The following is a 20232-nucleotide window of genomic DNA, read 5'->3' as shown; positions in this document are numbered from 1 at the left end:
TGTTGAGAATTTAGACACGCCTAAGAAAGAAATATCAACTAGATGGAAGCGAGGGCTGGGTGCAGCAGAAGTAGTTGGAGATGTACTCGGTGCTGCATTCCCTTTCTTAGGATTGATAATGAATGACATTAAGATCAGGAGGTTAGCTACAGTCGTAGATAGGCTATCTGCTAGTACTGCAAGATCATTGATGCTGATAGAAGGTGAGATGCAATCGATTAGGGCAATGGTTCTTCAGAACCGACTTGCTCTAGATGTTCTGTTAGCAAAAGAGGGAGGAGTCTGTAAGGCCTTGAAGGTCCAGGAATGCTGTACTTACATTCCAGACAATTCAAAGCCTCTAGAGAAATATATACAAAACATCACTGCCATACACTACGAAATTGAGGACCTGGCAAAGGTAAATGTGTGGGAAAAAGTAGGCCATGGAATGGGTAAAGTTGGAAGTTGGTTTGCCAACTTAGGAAAGGGTATCGTTTGGTACATACTGAAACCCATCATCATAATAGTGATTTGTGTAATCACTTTGTGGGGATTGGTGCGTTTGTATCAATGTTATAAAGCAAATAGGTTGCAGAGAACTATGAGGAAACAGGAGGAAGAGTTGACAGCAATGCAGGATTCTCAATACAAGAGTCTGAAAGCATTGGAGAGTATGAAAAGAGGTGGCACAACCATGACTTCACTTTGAAGGGTTCTACATTTTTAGTGTCTTGGTGATGATGACCCCTGAAGGTCATCAAAGGGGGGACTGAGAGAGCACAAGTTTGAAAAAAATGTATAAGTACGCCATATTTACAAGCACGTAGTTAGTTTAAACATGTTTTGCACACGAGTGTTTTATATCCAGGAGTGAAATATACAGAGTGGTTTATATTCAGTAGTGAAATGTATAGAATGTTAAGTAGAGTAACTATAATTATAACGGTGTGAGATTAAGGTAGAAATGTTGGAATATATGTGAAAACCTCATGTTCTCATGTTAAAAGAATCATGTCCGAATTAAATGTAACTTTGAAAATCCAGTATTATGTGTAGGCCTTAGGGCAATTCACAGCAAACCTGAACGTGCTGCTAAATTAATGTGAGATAAGGTTGACATGGTTCTTCCAAATGTACTATTGAACTTAGGGTTAAAAGTATATGCTTTATAGATGTGTTATTTTAGAAACGTATGCTAGTTAAGAATGTTTGCTGTTTAAATCAAGTTAACGTTTTAAGAGTGCAGGGACCTGCTGCATGTAAATCAAGTAGGCCAGAGCCGATAATGTCATGTAGTTTAAATTGTCATGTGCTCGTTAGGGAAGAGGTCGAGAGGTGTCCAGCACAGAGCTTTGAGAGTGTTTTATGACTAAAGATATGGTGGAGTCTGGAATTTGAGGCCCACTGCAGGATGAGCTGTATGCAGGTGCGAGGGTCCTAATCAGCTCGAATGAAAGGGACTTTGTTCAGTGGCGCCTTGCGCAGGCCTGTAGGAGTTTCCAGGAATTTCAGGGTGTATCAGCGCACTGAAGAAGAAGCCTGGGAACCAAGGTCAACTATAACGAGGGTCTTCAAGAGTACCATCATGGAGTTTACCGCGCAAAGATGTACCACGTGAGGGGCGTCCCAAGGGGCGTTCCTATCAGAAATGTGATTTGGTATTAGGGAAAGAGACCCGGGAGGAGAGCAGAGCAGATGATTTTGGGAGCCTAAGGAAGCGGATGGGTAGGCAGATAGGCTGATCAGGAGAGACCCATTATCAGAGAAGAGACAAAGAGAAGTGCGTGATCTTCTTAGGAAGTCACCACGGCTGACACCTAGAGGGGTAAAGATCTTGCTAAGTAGGGATGTCACTTAGGATAGTGTAGGGACAGACTAACCTTAATTTTCTTTTCTGTAATGACTTTGAGATTGCAACTTATATCTATTTTGACAACCCTTATGGTTTTTGAGCTTGTACTTATTATCTTGTTCTTCAGACTTAGATTATTCAAGAAGTTCATGTTTATAGTGATACCGATTTACCTTCTTAATCTCATTTTGAGAAGTTTGTATCTTCAGTTATCTTTGACTTTATATTAAATCTTTGAAACTTAAAAATTGGTCAGTGGTCATTTAGAGTGGTGTAAGTTCTTAAATTGATTGACTTATTGCGAAATTACCTTTTACTCAAAGACAGGTACCAACGATTCAGTCGACATAGTTTGGGATTTGGTAAGATAATTAGTAACCAGTAATCCCGCGTTAGCAGGTCCATCCCTGGTACAGAGTGACAGCTGATTGATTGATGCAGATCATTCAGCCCCACTCCTTTCCTCCTCAGGAGCTGGATAAAGCACTGTTAATTGCACCCTTTGTGTGATCAGGCATGTGTTCTTGGGCTGGAGAGAAATTAAATTAACCTGGCACAGGAGGGTGACAAAGGGCCTGGGCTCTGATCCTGAGTTGAGACTGAGAAATCTGAAAATTCCCAGATGACCCATAAATGGTACAGATATCTTGTTGGAGCTTGCAGAATTGATTTTCCCGCACAGGTCACACCCTAATACGATACGTCACAGGTCTCGGTAGGCCAAAGGGAAGTGAAACTGCACTCTATGGCAGTTATCTCCCTATGTGTATAGCAAAGTGTAACCACAGATAAAAATAGTAAAGTACACTAACAGTAGTATCCCACATGCAGCCTATGCATGTGTGCTTACGTGTGTATACAGATGTTCACATGCACCCCGCCAAGTGCGTCTTACTGTTGCTGCATCACAGAGGCCGCATCTTAAAAGGTGGATACTGGTGGAAAACATACTCAGTCCATTGGCCATGTGATTATCGTGGGTGAGACTCATGTAGTGAGACTCACCCACAGTGAAATGTCCTCAACTGACAAGCTGACTGCGAGCGGCGGACCTTAATTTTAATTTTAATCGTATTTTATGATTTGCCCTGATGAGTACTAGCAGCGCTTTTAATCTCCTACCTTGTATTCTGCATTCAGTCCATCCGCTGAGGTGAGACGCTTGCCGGTGCTTCTCAGCGCTCGTGGGCGCCATCTTGGGCAGGGTTGGACGGCGATCCTCTCCACACCCCCTTGTCGTCTCCTCCCTATTTAGGATTCTCCTCCCCTTGCTTTCTGTGATCGCCGGCAGCCCAGTGGCAGTGGGCTTGCAAGCGACTGCTGGAGTAGGACTAAGTTACTTCAGTGGGAAATATCTTTCTTCCTTGCATTACCGCTGATTACTAGCAGTGCTAACCGCTTCCCTGATTGGCCCCGCTGACTGCGAGCGGCGGACCTTAATTTTAATTTTAATCGTATTTTATGATTTGCCCTGCTGAGTACTAGCAGCGCTTTTAATCTCCTACCTTGTATTCTGCATTCAGTCCATCCGCTGAGGTGAGACGCTTGCCGGTGCTTCTCAGCGCTCGTGGGCGCCATCTTGGGCAGGGTTGGACGGCGATCCTCGCCACACCCCCTTGTCGTCTCCTCCCTATTTAAACGGCCATTATGTGTCAGCGCAGCGGACGAGCGCAGCGGGCGCGACGGAGGCGCGCCGGAGTGGTGCCAGAGTCCTGCCCGTCTGCGCCCGTCCGCGGCCGGAAGGGGCCAGGGGCAGGGCCTGCTAGTCATACTGTCTCATTCACCGCTAGGCAGTTGAGACATTATAATTTACCTGGTCTGGTCCCCCACCCCGTCACCATGGGGAGACTCACCACACTTGGTATTCTTTGCAACCCCCATTTTCCATCGGGCCTCCCGGCTCCCCGGTCGGTTCCCGCACTGACTCATACTCCCATGCGGGTTCTACTTTTAAATACCCGTTCAATGGTTAAACACCAGACTGACATTTTTACCCTGCTGTTACAGGAAAGCCCTGACCTCCTTTTGCTCACTGAGTCCTGGCTCACGGAGAATTCTCTCCCTGACATCTTGGCAGCCCTCCCCCCGGATTATTTTATTCTTCACGCTGATCGCATTGCCGATCACCCGGGTGGCGGGGTGGCGGCTATTATTTCGAAACGTTTTCACCTTATCTCTTCTTTTTCCCTGGCACTTCCACAAATAGAGAATTTAGTTGTTAACTTGGAGACGCCAGTTGGGGCTTTTTCTTTTGCCCTTTTATATCGTCCGCCCCGTTCTATGCCAGACTTTGCGGAGAAACTCTGTGAACACCTGACTGCCCTTTTGCCCTCATTATCCAGTTTTGCCCTATTCGGGGATTTCAATTACTGGTTTGATGACGCCAACGCGGGGGCGCATGCCTCAGCATTATCTGAGATTTTGACAAGTTTGAACTTGAGTCAGCAAGTCACCTCACCGACGCATGAAAAAGGCCATATATTAGATCAGATTTGGACCTCGAATGTAACCCTCTCTACCCCCTCTACACTTCCCTGCGTATGGTCAGACCATTTCATAGTCGATACGACCATCACACTTAGCGGGCGAACTAAGGCCCCGCTAATGGCAGGTGGCTCTGCACGTAAATGGAAGAACTATGACTCTAAGGGTTTCATGGACACTCTGGCTTCCACTTGTCCGAACACCCTCTCTTCTGAGGATGTTAATAGGATTGATGCTAATATCTGTAGTTGGTTGAAGGAGGCTAGCGACCAATTTGCCCCAGTAGTTGAGTTCCCCTGCACCAGACACCCGAATGCCAACCGGTGGTTCTCTGACAACCTCAAGAAAATAAAACTTGAGGTACGCCAATCAGAACGCATCTGGAGGCGGGACTATTCCTTGACATCTAGACAGAGATATGTTACCGCTCGGAGGGAATACAAATTGGCTATTCTATTAGCCAAATCGGAGCATATCTCTGATAGAATCTCCTCCGCCCCTAACAAATCCCGTGAGGTGTTCAGGATCATGAATGAACTTACCACGGATGACAGGACCCTCCCAGCTCAAACCCCGTCCAAAGAGACTTGTGATGCCCTCAATCGTTTTTTTATTGAAAAAATCAGCAAAATAAAAAATTCCATTCCCTTTACTCCTTCATCGTCACTATCTTTGGACACTCTTCCCGGCAATCTATGTTTTTTTACTTCTTTTCCTATTCTGGATCCTCCTTCCCTGGTGAAGTTAGCCAATCGCGTAAAATCAGGTTCACCGGAGGACTGCTGCCCGCCCACGGTATTGCGGGAGGTCTGTCTTAAACTACCGGAGTGTATACTTCCCTTCCTGAACGCTTCCCTCATCTCTGGCACGGTCCCTGGAACCTTCAAGGAGGCCATTCTTTTGCCTCTCTTGAAGAAGCCAGGGGCTGACGCGGCCGAACTTTCCAACTATCGCCCAATATCTCTGTTGCCTTACCTGTCAAAACTCCTCGAAGCCCATGTCACCTGGTGCCTCTCCAATTTCATCGAGGGCTCGTGCTTCCTTGAGTCTAACCAGGCCGGCTTTAGGCCGGCCCACTCTACGGAGGCAGTCATCTTGGCAGTTATGGACACCCTGAGAAAGAACGCAGATGCCAGGAGACCACAGGCTCTGGTTCTTTTGGATCTGTCCGCCGCGTTCGACACGGTGGATCATAACATTCTGCTCCGCCGTGTCGAACAGGCTGGCATTCGGGGCACAGCCCTCAAGTGGGTGGAGTCGTTCCTGACGGGAAGATCTCAAGCCGTGCGTCTTGGCCCCTTCACTGCATCTAAATCCCCTATCACCTGTGGTGTTCCCCAGGGTTCGTCACTCTCCCCGTTATTATTTAATCTTTATTTGCGCCCTTTAATTCTTTCCCTTCACAACTGGGACGTCAGCGTTTTTAACTATGCTGACGATCTGCAGCTCGTATTTCCGCTTGATTCTCCTCAGGCAACCAACAACTTTCACGCCGTTCTGACCTATATCCATCATTGGATGAATCAGAATCAATTAAAACTTAATCCCGGAAAGACCGAGCTACTTCTTCCTGGCTCCAGCGCTGCCTCTTGGGGCCCGCAGTTCTGGCCTCCCGATCTGGGTTCCCCCCCAATACCACTCAAGGCCGTTAGGAGTCTGGGGGTGACGATCGACGCTGATTTGTCACTTAAGGCCCAAGTGGGTGCCACGATTTCTTCGTGCATGTTTCAGCTCCGAAAAATCCGGAAGATCAGGCACCTACTTCCACATGCGGCCTTGTGTCAGGTCGTCATGTCCCTGGTCATTTCGCACCTTGATTTTTCTAACTCTCTCTACTATGCACTTCCGCGATTTCTCTCACACCGCCTTCAGGTTGTACAAAATCAGGCAGCCCGCCTCATATACAAGATCCCTAAGTGGCAATCGGCTAGGCCCCTGCTCCGCAGGCTTCATTGGCTACCAGTGAAGGAGAGAGCAGCTTTTAAGATGGGATGTTTGGTATTCAAATCCCTTCACTGCTCCTGCCCTGCCTTTTTGAAATCTTTGATTACTTTGTACCAACCTGTCCGCTCTCTTCGCTCAGCCTCCCAACATCTGATTGTAACCCCCAAGTTTAAACTTCATAAACTTGGCGGCTGGCGTTTTGCTTCCCTTGCCCCCAAATTTTGGAATCCCCTTCCTCTGACTATTAAATCTAGCAAATCTCTTCTTCAGTTTAGAAAACTCCTTAAAACTTTTTTATTTTCCCTCTCTGAATAAACTGTTTTTTTCTGCTCATTAACACGTCCCTCCAGCCAGCGCCATGAAACCTCCGGGTGTTAGAGCGCTTAACAAGATTCATTTAACATAACATAACATAACAACTAGGTGATCCAGAAAGCAACAAAAAATAATCTAGATGTAGTGAATGCGCCTAACTCAGCTGCAACAGTTTTCAATGCAGTGTATAGTTTTAGTACTACATACACTATTTCAGTACTGAATAACAGGTTATCAATGCGGACTGTTTCTTTCAGTGATTAGTCAATGGTTTTCATTTTGATTTATGGACTCCTCTTTGTTGAGAGTATAGTTTTGATGATTAGTACGTGGCCATAACTGTGAAAGCATAGTTTGAGTGCTGAGGTTTCACAGAAAAAGGAGCCCAGATTTTTCAGAAGGTGACTAGATTGTTAAGACTTACATACAAGTCTTTCAGACGGATTGCTAGATTAACCATCAGAGAAACTAAAACTGATGCTACAGCACAAGTATTTCCTATAATCAATCAGAGACCAAAAATGGAGAAGGTTGTGCCCTTTCGAAGCCCCCATTACCCTTGTATTTGCTTATACGAAGCCGATGACGCATTTCGAAGAAAGATAACTACTTGTTCCCTACAGTTCTGACTTTCAGCTGAAGTGGGCGATTTGCACATGACTTGCCTCCATGAATTTACAAATGAACTGAGACAGTGCAATGGAGCTGCCCAGTTCTGCTTCTTACCATTGTCTCTCACTGAGACGGACATTTCCATCATTCACGGTCCTATTTTCTTCACAGCAAACACTTTCAAATGCTTCAAAACCCAGCAACACAACCAGAAAGCATGCTTCTTATCTTGCAAGAGTTGACCTCTCTCGAGTGCCTGCCATAAAGTAATGTCCAAAGTGCAACAGGATCTACGTCATTGGGGACTTAGAATAGCTCCGCGGCTAAGTGTTTTATGAGGCCCATTTGTGGTGAGATGTCCCCGTCATTTGAATGACTAATCTGCACTAATTTAATGGCCTATGAAAAGGGTGAAGCAGGCGAGGACCGAAAGGCCAACTTGATCAGGAAGCAACTGGAACAGAGTCGCAGTGGCATCTTTTCCGGGACTTATGGCACATATGGAGCGCTGGCACTACTGTAGGATTTCTCTTAGACTGCCTCCCATGAGGCAATGATAATGCTGATTTGCTTTACAACGCGGCAACTACCACGCAATGCCTTTAACATGCATCCTCATACAGTGGATTTACCACACAATGCATTTACTGCACATTGCCTTTACCATGCAGGACTTTACCATACATATGTCTTTATTAAGCATGCAAGATTCGTTTGAGCGCCCCTCAGGCATTGGCAGGACTATGCTGTTTCTTATATTTTTTAGATGGATATTCTAGTGAGTTTCCTGACCCCTATGCCAAGGTTGTTGGTGCCACCACCAAGCCCTGTGGGGTGGGGATCCGGTTGCTTTTATCCTGAGATGACAATGTTCCTGTGCCTCTGCTTCCGCATGGGTCAGGCAGTGACTCTCTTTTGTCCCTGGTTTTGATACCTTCTGGGGGCTTTCGCCCCTTCATTGACCTGAATAAAGAGAATATCTTCCTCCCGTGCATTACCTTCAACATGATCACCTTCCACTTGCGGGATGCCCGGCTTGCAAGATGCTTACATTCATGTCCCAGACCACCTGAACAGTCAGTACCTGCTGAGGTTTGGGAGGGGTCCTGCAAATGTCAGTTCCGAATACTGACCTTTCCAACTCAAGTAGACTAGTTTTTGCTACACGTTTTTTTTTTTTAAACAGACTGACACCAAGAAGTTTGCACTCACTTGGAGGGGCAATGTTCTTGTTGAAGCTGTAGAAATTCAGTATAATCTTTGTTCAAGAGAGGCTTTGTTCACAGGGGCAGCTTCTCTGCTATAGCAGAAGAGCATCACCCCACTGCTTTTAAGCATTGCAAAGTAAAGGAAAATAAAATGATAATAACTTTGAGATTCCTGCTGCTTTGCGGGCGGATGGACGGGGCTGCTCTGCTCTCGGAGTAGGGCAGGGGAGGAGTGGATTGCCCACTCCAAAGTGCACATGACTGTCTGACCTGCCCTCTCGGGCCGCCTAAAACAGTCATGCGCACTTTACCTGTTCTCCATGCAGTCTGTAATACAGCCTACGTGGAGAATATGCTCAGGTCCCCATTCTCTGGCTGTGTGTTGAACCAGGACGCTCAGACCAATTGCAATGCTGCATTGCAGCATTATGATTAGCCAGGGGAAGCCTGGTTGTGCTTCCTGTGCCTCAAGTCTGATGGAGAGGCAGGAGCAGAGACACGGGAACCGGCGCAGCTAGATAAGTGTTCAATTGTTTATTTTTTACATCATGCACTGTTTCCCTCCCCTAACCCCCTCACGTCCCCCCACGCATCAACATCCGCCCTGCCACCCACGAGCCAATGCCGGCTGCCACTGCCTTTTCTAAACAGACTTGGGACTATCTTCTTTCTATCAGAAGAGTGGAGACGCAGTCCGCAAGAGAGTCTAATGTTGATGTTTATAGCAGCTTCTGCCTCAGCCAGGGAGTGGCTCTGAATTCAGGGCTTCAAGGTAGCTACCATGTTAATGGGTACCTGGGCTTGGTTTCACCTCAGGCTATTTGTATTACACTTCTCGTCTCGTTACTGGAAACCTTAAAGCCTGGATTAAAAGATCCATGCGTTTGCGGGCTCCCATTTCAAGGTTTGTCTCGGAACGCCTTGCACATAGTCAGAGTTCTTCTGTCGCCTCTTCTACTGGGTGACTATGGCCATCAACATCTAGGGTGGGGGTGTTTCAATGAAGATCTGTTGCAGGGCCATTGGTCAAATGTAACAGCTAATCAATTCTTTTACTTGTGGGATCTTTTAGTCATTCTTTAGTACTTTTGGGTGTTTGCAACTCACTTGCAGGCGCCTACTGATTTTCACTGTGTGACAATCTGTTTGTTTTCCTGATGGACCGCATATGTCCTGGAGCAGATCAACTCTTGGGAGAAGGTTTCAGTTCCCACACATACACCCACTCCCAGGTGGTGCTTCAGGAGCATTCAGCCTACTTTGGCCTTCCATAGATGGATCTTTTGTCATCTACAGACAGTGTCCTCCTTCCCCAGTTTTGCACAGAGAGGTAAGAGAGGTAGGGTCTGAAAAACTGTGGGTGGATGCATTGTCTTTTCCTTGGCTTCCATGCCTTCCCCCTATCTCCCTTCACATTCTCCTCTTCCGAATGCCGCTGGAGAATACTTAGGCTGAGGTAGTGATATTGATTGTCATGGCTTCTTTTTGGCCTCACCACTGCCGGTCCTTTGTGGTCCTCTAACTGGCGTTTGGTGTCCCATTCCTCCTCCCAACTTGGAGTCAGGTAATAAAGGTGGTGATGTTCCAGAGATACTGCAGTCCATTAAGGGTTCTTTCCCTTCATAGAATCGTCCCAAGGTATGTACAAATCCTAAGGGTCCTTATTTTGAGCCACTAGTTTTGCCCCCCTCTGCCTTGCAACGTAGGCAAAGACTGCTTTTCAGTTTGGTGAATTGGAGTTGTTGGTGATTGCAGCCAGAATAAACATGGACTCACTGATAGAACTCCTCACGGTCAGCCACTCTTCTCTTGATAATCAAAGCCTCTAAAATAAAGCCTTTGTAGCTTTTTTGTGTGATGGGACAATATGCAATGACTCTCCTATATCACTGGACCTTCAGTTTTCCTGCAGACAGTGGAACCCCATGACATTATACCTCATCTTATAAGCCATTAAGTTCTAAAATTCAGCATCACCAGGTCACTTGGATGCACCCTGGACACCATACTCACACTCAAGTAACACATTGCCATAAAAATAAAAGACGGCCTCTTACCAAGACTCTTTACTAATAAAAAAGTTTAACTGTTTCTCTCAAAAAGGGAGTTTCGAACTGCGTCTAAGCCCTTTTACCTTCGTATCTGGATGGTGGCAACATCCCACACATGGGTTCCTGGGTGAAACTCTGGCCCTCTGTAGGGGCTTCCAGCATGCTGTAGCATGTTCCATCAGAGTACCTAAAGAATTATGATCACATCACTGCCATTCTGATTCTACTCCAGTGGCTCCCCTTGCCAGTCAGGGCCATCTTCAGAATCAGCTAAATCATTTACACCCATCACAACCTGAACCCCCACCAATCTGCCTGGCAAGTGTGGTGTCTGGTCCCAAACAAACGTGACACAAGCTCACCAAAAAAAGGCAGCAGGCCCTTTCAATCTAGGTACCCAGGATTGGAGCATCCCAGTATTGAGCAGGACCTTCCTAAGTCTCTTCAATCTGATGAAGAGTTGAAGACGCACATGTTAGACCTCGCACCATTGGCGCGGGTCTCCCTTCCATTTTTTGCTGTTGCCTCATGTGTTTTTGCTGGTGTTAGATGCTTTGGGCACTGTGCCACTGCTGTCAATTGCCACAGTGCAAGTGCTCCCTATTGTAAATTGATGTATGAATTTGTGATTCCATAATTGACTGATTTGGTTTACTTGGCAGACCCTAGTATAGTGTACTACGTGTGCCCAGGGCTTGCAAATCCAAATGCTGCTGGTTGGCTTGCAACACTGGTTGTGCCACCCACAGAAGCAGCCTTGTAAAATGTGCCCTTTGCAGAGCCTGTGTACAGTCTGGTACTGTCATGCTGACTGGGCAAGTGCACCCACTTGCCAGTCCCTAAACCTTCCCTTTTCTTCATATCAGACACCCCTATGGTAGGCCCAAGGGCAGGGTGCATTGTAAGTATAAGATAGGACAAGCCCTGATGTGTGTGGCATGTCCTAATAGTGAATTACAGCCATTTTCATTGTTCACTATTGCAAGGCTATCTGTTCTCCATAGGCCAGAATGGGCAGTTAGATTATTACATTTTATAATCCTAACTGACTCAGGGAACACAGTAGAAATTCGAGTTTAGTGTGCCTGAACGTAGAATGATAAAATACATCTTTTAGTGAAGTTGGTTTTAACATTCTGTGTTTGAAAATACCACTTTTAGAAAGTAGGTATTTTCTTGTCTGACTATCCAAAGCCTGCCTCTGCTAGGTTGTGTATTCCTTGTCTGCTGTTTTTGAGTGACAGGGCTGGGGGATTCAAAGAGACAGAACGAGTCAGCCCAGTGGTGGATAGAGAGATCTGCATCTATATGGGTGGGAGGAGTTGCACCTGGGACCTGAATAGGGCTGTGCCTGCCTTCCACAAAGCTGGCGTCACCCCCTGTGGTGCGGCTGATGTCTCTGCCCTGCACTGTGAAAGAAGAGAAGGAATCATGTCAACAAAGTGCTCCAGGGCTGTGCTTTCCCTCCACAATGCTGGCTCACCTCCTGTGGGGTGTCTGATGTTTCTGCCCTGCACTGTGAACGGAAAGAATGAGTCTTTATTGTCAACAGAGTGCTCCAGAACTGGTTTGGACTGGGCAAAGGCCCCTCTGCCCCCAGAGGGCAAAGGATTTTGGGGTATAAATATTGAGACCCTGATCCCAAGAAATTAGATCATTTTTGGACTACAAGAAGAAACCTTTACTGAGGAGAGGAACCTGAAGAAACTAAGGAGAGACTATCCCTTAGCTGAAGGGCTGCTTGGGGGATAGGCCTGCAGTGGTTGTCTGACTGCCAAAGGAAGGAGAAAGGAACTTTGTGTACTTTGCTTTCAACTTGTGAAGGATCTCCAAGGGCTTGGAATAGAGCTTGCCTCCTGCTGAAGTCTCAGGGACAACAGACTTCAACCCCCAGGTCCCCAGAGTTCTTTGGAAGTGCCTGCTGCTGTTTTGGGCCTTCTGAGGGACTGCGTGTCGCAAGGAGCTGGAAGCACGACTCAACGAGGAAGAAGCGTGTCGCCGTCGCTGCTGCTACCGTCGCATCGTGCATGTCGGCGCTGTAGCTGTCGTATTGCACTGCATCGAGAGAAGCATCTCGCAATGAAGAGGAAGCTTGTTGCTGTCGCTGCTGCTGCCGTCGCAATTCTGAAGGAGGGTGTCGCCGCTGTAGCTGTCGTATTGCACCGCATTGAGAGAAGTGTCTCGCAACGAGGAAGAAGCGTGTCGCCGTCGCTGTTGCTGCCGTCGCATCTTGAATGTTGGCGCTGTAGCTGTCGTATTGCACCGCATCGAGGAAAGCGCCTCGTATCCCCCAGACAAGTGTGCCACCGTCAAAGCTGCTGCCGTCGCATCTTGGATGTCGCTGCTGTAGTTGCGCATTGGGTGGAAGCTTCTCCCAAACGCCGAAGAAGAGTGTCGCAGCTGAAGCAGTTGCAGTCGCATCACGGAACAAGGGTGACTTCTCGCATCATCGTAGAAGCGTGCCGCATCTGGGAGATCTTCACATTTTTATTTCTTTGCACCGGAACTTTGCCGCATTGCCATCGCTGCAACATTGCTTGTTGTGGAAGCGCAACACATCGTAAAGTACATTGACGCAAAGTGTTGCATCTTAAGAACTGAACTGAACTAAGCTAAAACTACCATCTTAAGTATAGTATTGTGTATTTTTGTTTTTTATGGTCTTGTGTTAAATCTATATAAAGAATACTTATTTTTAATATACAACTTTGTGGTGTCCATCTGTAGTGTTGTCACTGGGTTACTGTATGTGGTCACAAATGCTTTACACACTGCCTCTGAGATAAGCCTGTCTGCTCGTGCCAAGCTACCAATGGGGTGAGCAGGGGTTATTTTAGGAGTGTACCCCCTCACCCTGACTAGAGGCAAGGCTCCCTATTTGTCACAAGTACCTGCCTGTACCAACTAGAGACCCCCAAATCTAACAGCACCGCTTTAAAGAACACTGCATCTTCATGCAGTAACAGACAACAAACCACCTACCTCTCGAATCACTGGTCAACTGTATCCTTTCCTTTGACCATGTACATCCTTCTGCATTTGGGATAGGTTGTGTTATATAAATACCACATCCATGCAAACATTGTTAGCAGGGGCATCTGGCAATAAATAAAATAACACTTACCTTGCCGCTGCCAGATCCAGCATCTCTGCTCCTGCACTCCTGTGTCTGATTCCAGGTCGGAACAGGAGGCAGGGAGGCAGGTTCCCACCGCTAAGCCAATCACAATGCATCAATGCAGCATTGTGATTGATATGAGCACGGGAGGGGTGGGCATGTTATCCATTCAGGCTGCAATGTAGCCTGCAAGGAGAACAGGGAAGTGCGCATGACTGTTTTTGGCAGCTCGAGAGGGCCGACCAACCAGTCATTGCGCACATAGGAGGGTTGTACTCTCCTCCCCTGCTTTTCAGCTCTTCCCCATCAAGCTGCTGCAGCAGGAAAACAATTATAATAACATTATGTTATTACCATTTTATGTTTTCCTTTCTTTTCCTGCTTGAAGGCAGTGGGGTGTTCCTCCTTAGCGTAGGAGCTGCCACTGATTGTTAGCAAGTTTATATAAGTGTGTTAGTGGATTTGAGTCTAAATGATAGACATGAAAGAATCCAAATGATGAATTGCCACAAGCATTAGGAGATAACATTTGAAAGTATAGGAGGATTAAAGTAGAGGGTTTGAAGCACACATAAAGTCTAACAACACTCATACTGCTTCATAGTAAAATAATTCTGCAAATTGTTGCTTCCATTTTTGTGACTACCCTTTTGAATCAGCTAGTCAATTTCGATTAACCTTATCAACGTTATTACTGTTTTGTCTCTTGCTTTTCAAAAACCATATAAATAGCAAAATCAATGAAAACCACTCTTGCCAAAACAGCAGTCACTTGCCTCCATCCTAGCTGCTTTCTTTCGTTGATTTGATGTAAACAGTTTGAGTTCGTCCAACTCTTTGTCCAAAAATTTTTGCCAGCTCTGCAGGGTTCTCTGTTAGACAAAAAAGATAGCACTTAAGGGTAACGCTTTTTAGGGCTCTCGCTCAGAATACATATTTGTCATTGAGTAACACAACACTTTAAAAACTCAGTGGATATAAAGGTGTTTGCAAATTGAGATGGGTGAAGATAGTTATAGGACATAGTCTGCTTACTGGCAGCAAGACTGGGCATCATTATCCATAGAGGTCTGTGTGCTGGAGGTGGAAGTATGCAGTGATCTCACTGAGCAGATATGGACCATTGTACAGAGCAACAATGGTAAAGTCCACATTTGTAAAGCGCACAATCACCCGTAAGGGTCTCTAGGCGCTGGGGGCCGTCGGGAAGATTAAGCGAGCTATTGCCCAGAGTCACATAGTGCTGGGCTAACCTGCCGCCGGAGCCGGGGATCGAACCGTGGTCCCCAGATTCTGGAGTCAGTCGCCCTGGCCGCGGCGCCACACCTCTTCCAACATCTCATTGTTCCAAGGAGGTCACCTATGGATGAAATGAACAAGGGTTCATGTTCTTTCAGCAATCTCCCATGTTGTCCTGGCTGGTGTACCCACTTGCCAAGCCTGACCCTTCCCATTTATTACACATTGGACACCCCTATGGTGAGCCCATGGGACCCCCCTGAGCAGGGTGCAGTGTATGTGAAAGGTGGGACATGTACTAGTATGGGTTACATGTCCTGATAGTGAAATACTGCCAATTTCGTTTTTCACTATTGAAAGGCCATCTCGCCCATAGAACAGCATGGGGAATGCTGTGTCCCATGTGTACCTGCATATCTACCCATAGGAGCAAGATGGGGAGCTGAAGTCTGGTATCCCTGAAGTCAGAATTCGATAAAGCATCTTTTAGGAAAGATGGTTTTTAAATTCAGTGTTTGAAAATAGCACTTTTAGAAAGTGGCTATTTTCCTGTTCAACCTTTCTGTGTGCCTCTGCCTGTTTGTGTATTGACTGTCTGGTTTGTGAGTGACAGAGGCTGGGGGTGGCTGCAGGAGGCTGGGAGTCAGCACTAGCCAGAATAGACCTATCTGCATTCGGAGTGGTAGGAGGAGTTGCACCTAGGTCTGAATAGGGTTGTGCCTGCCTTTCACAATGCTGTCTCTACCTCCAGCGGCATGTCTGATGGCCCTGGCCTCCCCTCACAAAGAGAGAAGACAAGCTTTGGCAGAGGGCACCTAGAACTGGTTTGGACTGGATCCTGGACCCTTCACACATTTAAGAACAAAGACTCTTGGGGTATAAGTAGCTGTGCTGAAACCCCAGTAAAATTAGACTACGTTTGCCAACAAGAGGAATCCCTGCCAAAGAAGATCAGCTGAAGAGACTGGAAAGGAAGACTGCCCTTGCTGTGTGTTTTGGGACGGACCTACAGTTTGCTGTTACTACTAAGGAAGAGGACAGGGGACTTTGCTGTGTGCTGTGTTCCCCCACCTGCTTAAAAGAAGGACTTTGATGTGTGCTGTGTCCAGGAATAAGTGTCTCCAAGGGCCTGAGAAGAGCTGTCCTCCTGTTATCGGAAACACAGGGACATCAAAGTTTCCAGGATCAACTGCAATGTTGCGTGCTTGTGTCTGTACGCAATCCTACACAATCCTATTTCCTTTCATTATGAGGCAACCAGTACACATGTGTGAATCATAAACAGTAAAGTCATTGGTTACTGTTGACAATATCCACATCCGATAACTTATTTGCGTAGTATGAGTCACCACTATAGGGTCAGAGTAAGTGTAGAATCCCCCTCTCCTTTTTTGCTTCTATTCCATAATAAATAGTTGGGGATCATTGATTTTCTCCCCCTATTTGTAGTCCATAGTAACTAAACCATGGGCCCCCGATCTTGGAGAATATCTTTAGACATCCTCTCACCTTCTAGGTCACCTTTTCTTCTCCCATGTACAGGTCCATCCCAGTTCTCTATTCCGTCACTGTTGGGGAGTTTGGGGCACCTCAGTATTTAGCTATGTCTTTTTTAGCTACCACCTGCCCAAGATTACAAAGCATAAGAGTGTGTCTGGGTACGTCGACCTCTGAGGGTTTGCCCAGCATGGCGTATTTAGCATCTTTTGGGAGCAACATCCCCACTATCTCCTCTAATATTATTCCCCAATACGATCGTATGTGCGGGCATTCCCATAATGTATGTATATATGTTCCCAATGCTACGACACAGCATAGACATTCAAGAGATACCGCCCTTCCGATTTTGAGGAGGTGGGACCTATCGAAGTAGACCATATGCAGGGTCTTGAATCGTATTAATCATAGTCTTAGTTTAATTGCCACCTCTCTTGGGTGCATGAGGGCGGCCTCGAAGTCCACATCCTCTAGTTCTTCCAGGGTTTTTTCCCATTGAGTTCTAAGAACTGTTAAGTTATCAGGGATGTTATTTAAAAGGGTGTTATAGGTCCATGAGACTGTTTTCTCTGGAATTTCTCCCATGAGGAGCCTTGACTTCAGTGGGAATATTCATGTATAGTAGCTGTGTACACCATCTCCACCCTCCACACGTGTTGGAATTGTAAGTATATATAATTTTGGTATTCCGTTTGCAAGGATCTCGGACAGGCGTGTGCCTTCCCATATTGGGGTTTCCCTCGTGAGTTTCTTGTCCCATCCAAGCAAGTATCTATGGCCCTGCCAAGATTCTATCATTCTCTGGGTTGCCTGTAGTAGCTTCCTAATCTCTGCACCCCTGTGGTGGTAAGTGAGTGATTCGAATTGGCCTGTTCCTAAGGCATATATATGTTGGGTGGTCACTAGGAAGGTGCCCCCATTTACTGATTGCGACCAGATGTGACGTACGGTAGTGGATCTAATGTCTGGGAGAGTGATCCCGCCATTATATTGGTTACGTTGAAGTGTCTGGAGTGCCACCCTCAGGTGTTCCCCATCTCATAGTAATGTGTGTACGTCAGTGTCAATTGCCCTAAAGACTTCCTCTGGTATCCTATGGTGTATGTTTTGGCGGTCATATAATAGTTTTGGGAGTGTGATCATTTTGTAATAGGCTCTGCCTGATAGTGTCAAGGGCAACCGTCTCCCTTGTTCTACGTCGCTATGATGCTATTACCCTCTGAATATTATGGGCCACACTCTGAGAGGTATTAGTAGCTACGTAGAGGCCTAGGTATTTTAAGCCTTCATTCTCAGCGAGAAGTTGTTGTGGGAGTTCTCTTGTGTCTATGGGTCCTCCCCGTAAGGTATAGACTGGACTTGCTCAATTAATGTTACATCCTGCGGTTCGTCCGTATTCTTCAAATGCATGTAAGACGGTTGGGAGAGTGATTATGGAATTGGTTAAATATAAAAGGATGTAATCTGCATAAAACAAGATCCTTTCATCTCGACTCGCCGCTCCATCTGCTGCAAACCTTCTTGAGTTTGGATGGGCTCTGACCAGGCACGCTAGTGGTTCCAGTGTGAGTGCAAACATCAATGGGGACAGTGGGCAACCCTGTCTAGTCCCCCTTTCCACTGGGAACTCAGCAGACACTGCTCCATCAACCTGCATCCTTGCCCTCTGTGAGTTGTATAGCAGGTCAATCCATGTCAGAAATACGGGGCCAAATCCACACCTCTTCATCAAATGCCTTCTCAGCATCAAGGGCTAGGAGTATATGTGGGTCGGTTCTGTCTTCGATCCTGTCAAGGCTGTTAGATAATCAGCGAAGGTTAAACCGTGGCAATATTTTCGGCAAGAAACCTGATTGGTCTGCATGGACAAGGGAAGTGATAACTGGTATCAGTCTCATCCCTAGGATAGTGGCCAAGACTTTGGGTTCTATATTTAACAGTTAAATTGGTCGGTGTGATCCACACTCTGTTGTGGGCTTCCCAGCTTTCTGAATGACTACCTCCGTGGCCGTGCAGAGATCAGAGGGAGTGTGCCTCCCATTTTGGCTTCCTGGTACATCCTCATTAGGTATGGGCTTAGCAGGCCGGAGTTCGCTTTGTAGAACTCTGCCGATATTCTGTTGGGTCCGGGGGTCTTCCCTACTGCCTGTCTAGCAATTGCCATTGTGACTTCTTCTAGTTAACTCTGTTTCAAGTGCCTCCCTATCCTCTGGTGACAGTGTGGGGAGATTAATGGCGTGGAGGTAGCTTCGAATCTGTGCATAGGATGCCACAATCATGCAAACAAACTAAAGCAGGACAGCTGATTCTGGAGGAACTGGAACATCTCCACCTAAGAGCAGCCAACGGCAGATGAGCCAAAGATAACCCTCCAGTAACAACTCACAGCTCTTCAAGAATGAGTGCAATATTGGACTACACCTTTGTCTCCCTAGATCTGTTCCATCAAGTTACATCATTCCAGCTGGGTGACAAAAGTGAAAGTGACCATCGGCCCCATGAAATAGAGCTCAGAACAACTGTGTCTATGATTGCACGCTGCCGGGTACTTCAAGGATCAGAACTCCCCATCAATCTTAAAAGAATCAAGTTCAAGGTAGCAGCAGAAAGCAACATGCTGGAAATTGCAACACAAAACTTTGACCTGAGCAGCGGACAAGGAGAAGTCGAGAAATTTGAAAGCTTCACCACAACCATAGAAGCATTCGCAACTAAGATTAAACCATCAAATCAGCAGAGATTCAGTTACGTGAAGCCCATACTACAAACTGCGAAGCAAGAAATCAAGCTCATTAAAATTCCATCTATGGCCTACTGAGACAACTCCGCCACCAGCCCAATGACAAATCACAATTGCAACTACTACAGAAGCAAAAGAGGCAATTGAAAAAACTAAAAAGGGTCCCAATCAGAAATACGGAGAACGACCTTTGGGCAAACTGACATGCCGACATTAAGCACAATAACAGTGCCAGATTCTGGAGCACCATAAATCAATTTATCCACCCCAACCATGACGAAATCTCTTCGAACATCTCAGAGGAAGAATGGGTAAAATAATTGAGGTCCCACTTCCATCAAGACATCGAACAAAGCTCTCATGATCCAGAACTACAAAACATGTTGTCAGACGTCCAAACTACCACCAAGGGCTGAGCTGTAAAAAACCTCATGGCGTCTTGAAAACTAGGAGGAGACTTACCAACAGAGGACCTGCAAACAAACCATACTAACAACATCAAATGGCAAATAGGAAAGGGAAGGAGAGAAGCCACCGCCGCCCAAATGGTATACCTACAGTTCTCTATAAACAAGAGCCAAGTTTTTGGGCAGAAGCACTGGAACCACTATTTGGAGAAATAAGAGAGCTGAACACCCTGCCATCCTCTTGGAGAGGATCAATTATCTCACCAATTCACAAAGCTGGAGAAAAGTCAAAACCACAAAACTATCGATTAGTGGCCTTAATAAATAATGAGGCTAAATTATTTGCTGGAATGCTACTTGAGGAGCTCCAGGCATGGGCCAAAGAAAAATACGTAATCCCATTACATCAGACTGGATTTGCAAAATCAGTTGAGACAACCACAAATATACTCAGTATGGCAATGCTTATGGATAAGGCAGAATCTGCAAGGATGCCCCTTTTCCTATGTTTCATTGATTACAAGGCCGCTTTCGACCATGTCAACCACAACAGACTCTGGCTCAAACTGCAAAGCTGGGGGCTGCCACAGCCTCTACTAATTTTGCTCATAAATCTGCACACCGACACATGGGTACAGATAAAGTTGGGTAATGGGTCTTTCCTGTCAAGACGTATACCGAACTGAAAAAGGTCTGAAACAAGGATGCGTACTGGCACCCACACTTTTCAACCTCTTTATAGTTGACCTAGTCCCGCAATTAATTACTTCCAACTCACATGCC

The 20232-nt window shown here is 46.3% G+C and overlaps 1 protein-coding gene across 1 annotated transcript in view; it reads right to left on the bottom strand.

The window, feature by feature from the left end:
* Positions 1 to 20232, bottom strand: part of LOC144753953 (E3 ubiquitin-protein ligase TRIM39-like) — a 160003-nt gene that overhangs the window by 122158 nt on the left and 17613 nt on the right. Inside the window, exon 2 of the mRNA XM_078641477.1 lies at positions 14343 to 14438. Within this exon, the coding sequence (XP_078497603.1) occupies positions 14343 to 14438 (96 nt within the window). The remainder of the gene's footprint in view (positions 1 to 14342; positions 14439 to 20232) is intronic.

The sequence above is a fragment of the Lissotriton helveticus genome, chromosome 5_1, assembly GCF_964261635.1.
Source record: "Lissotriton helveticus chromosome 5_1, aLisHel1.1, whole genome shotgun sequence".
NCBI lineage: Eukaryota > Metazoa > Chordata > Amphibia > Caudata > Salamandridae > Lissotriton > Lissotriton helveticus.
The sequence above is the reverse complement of the archived record's forward strand: the minus strand, read 5'-3'. Positions and strand labels throughout refer to the sequence as shown.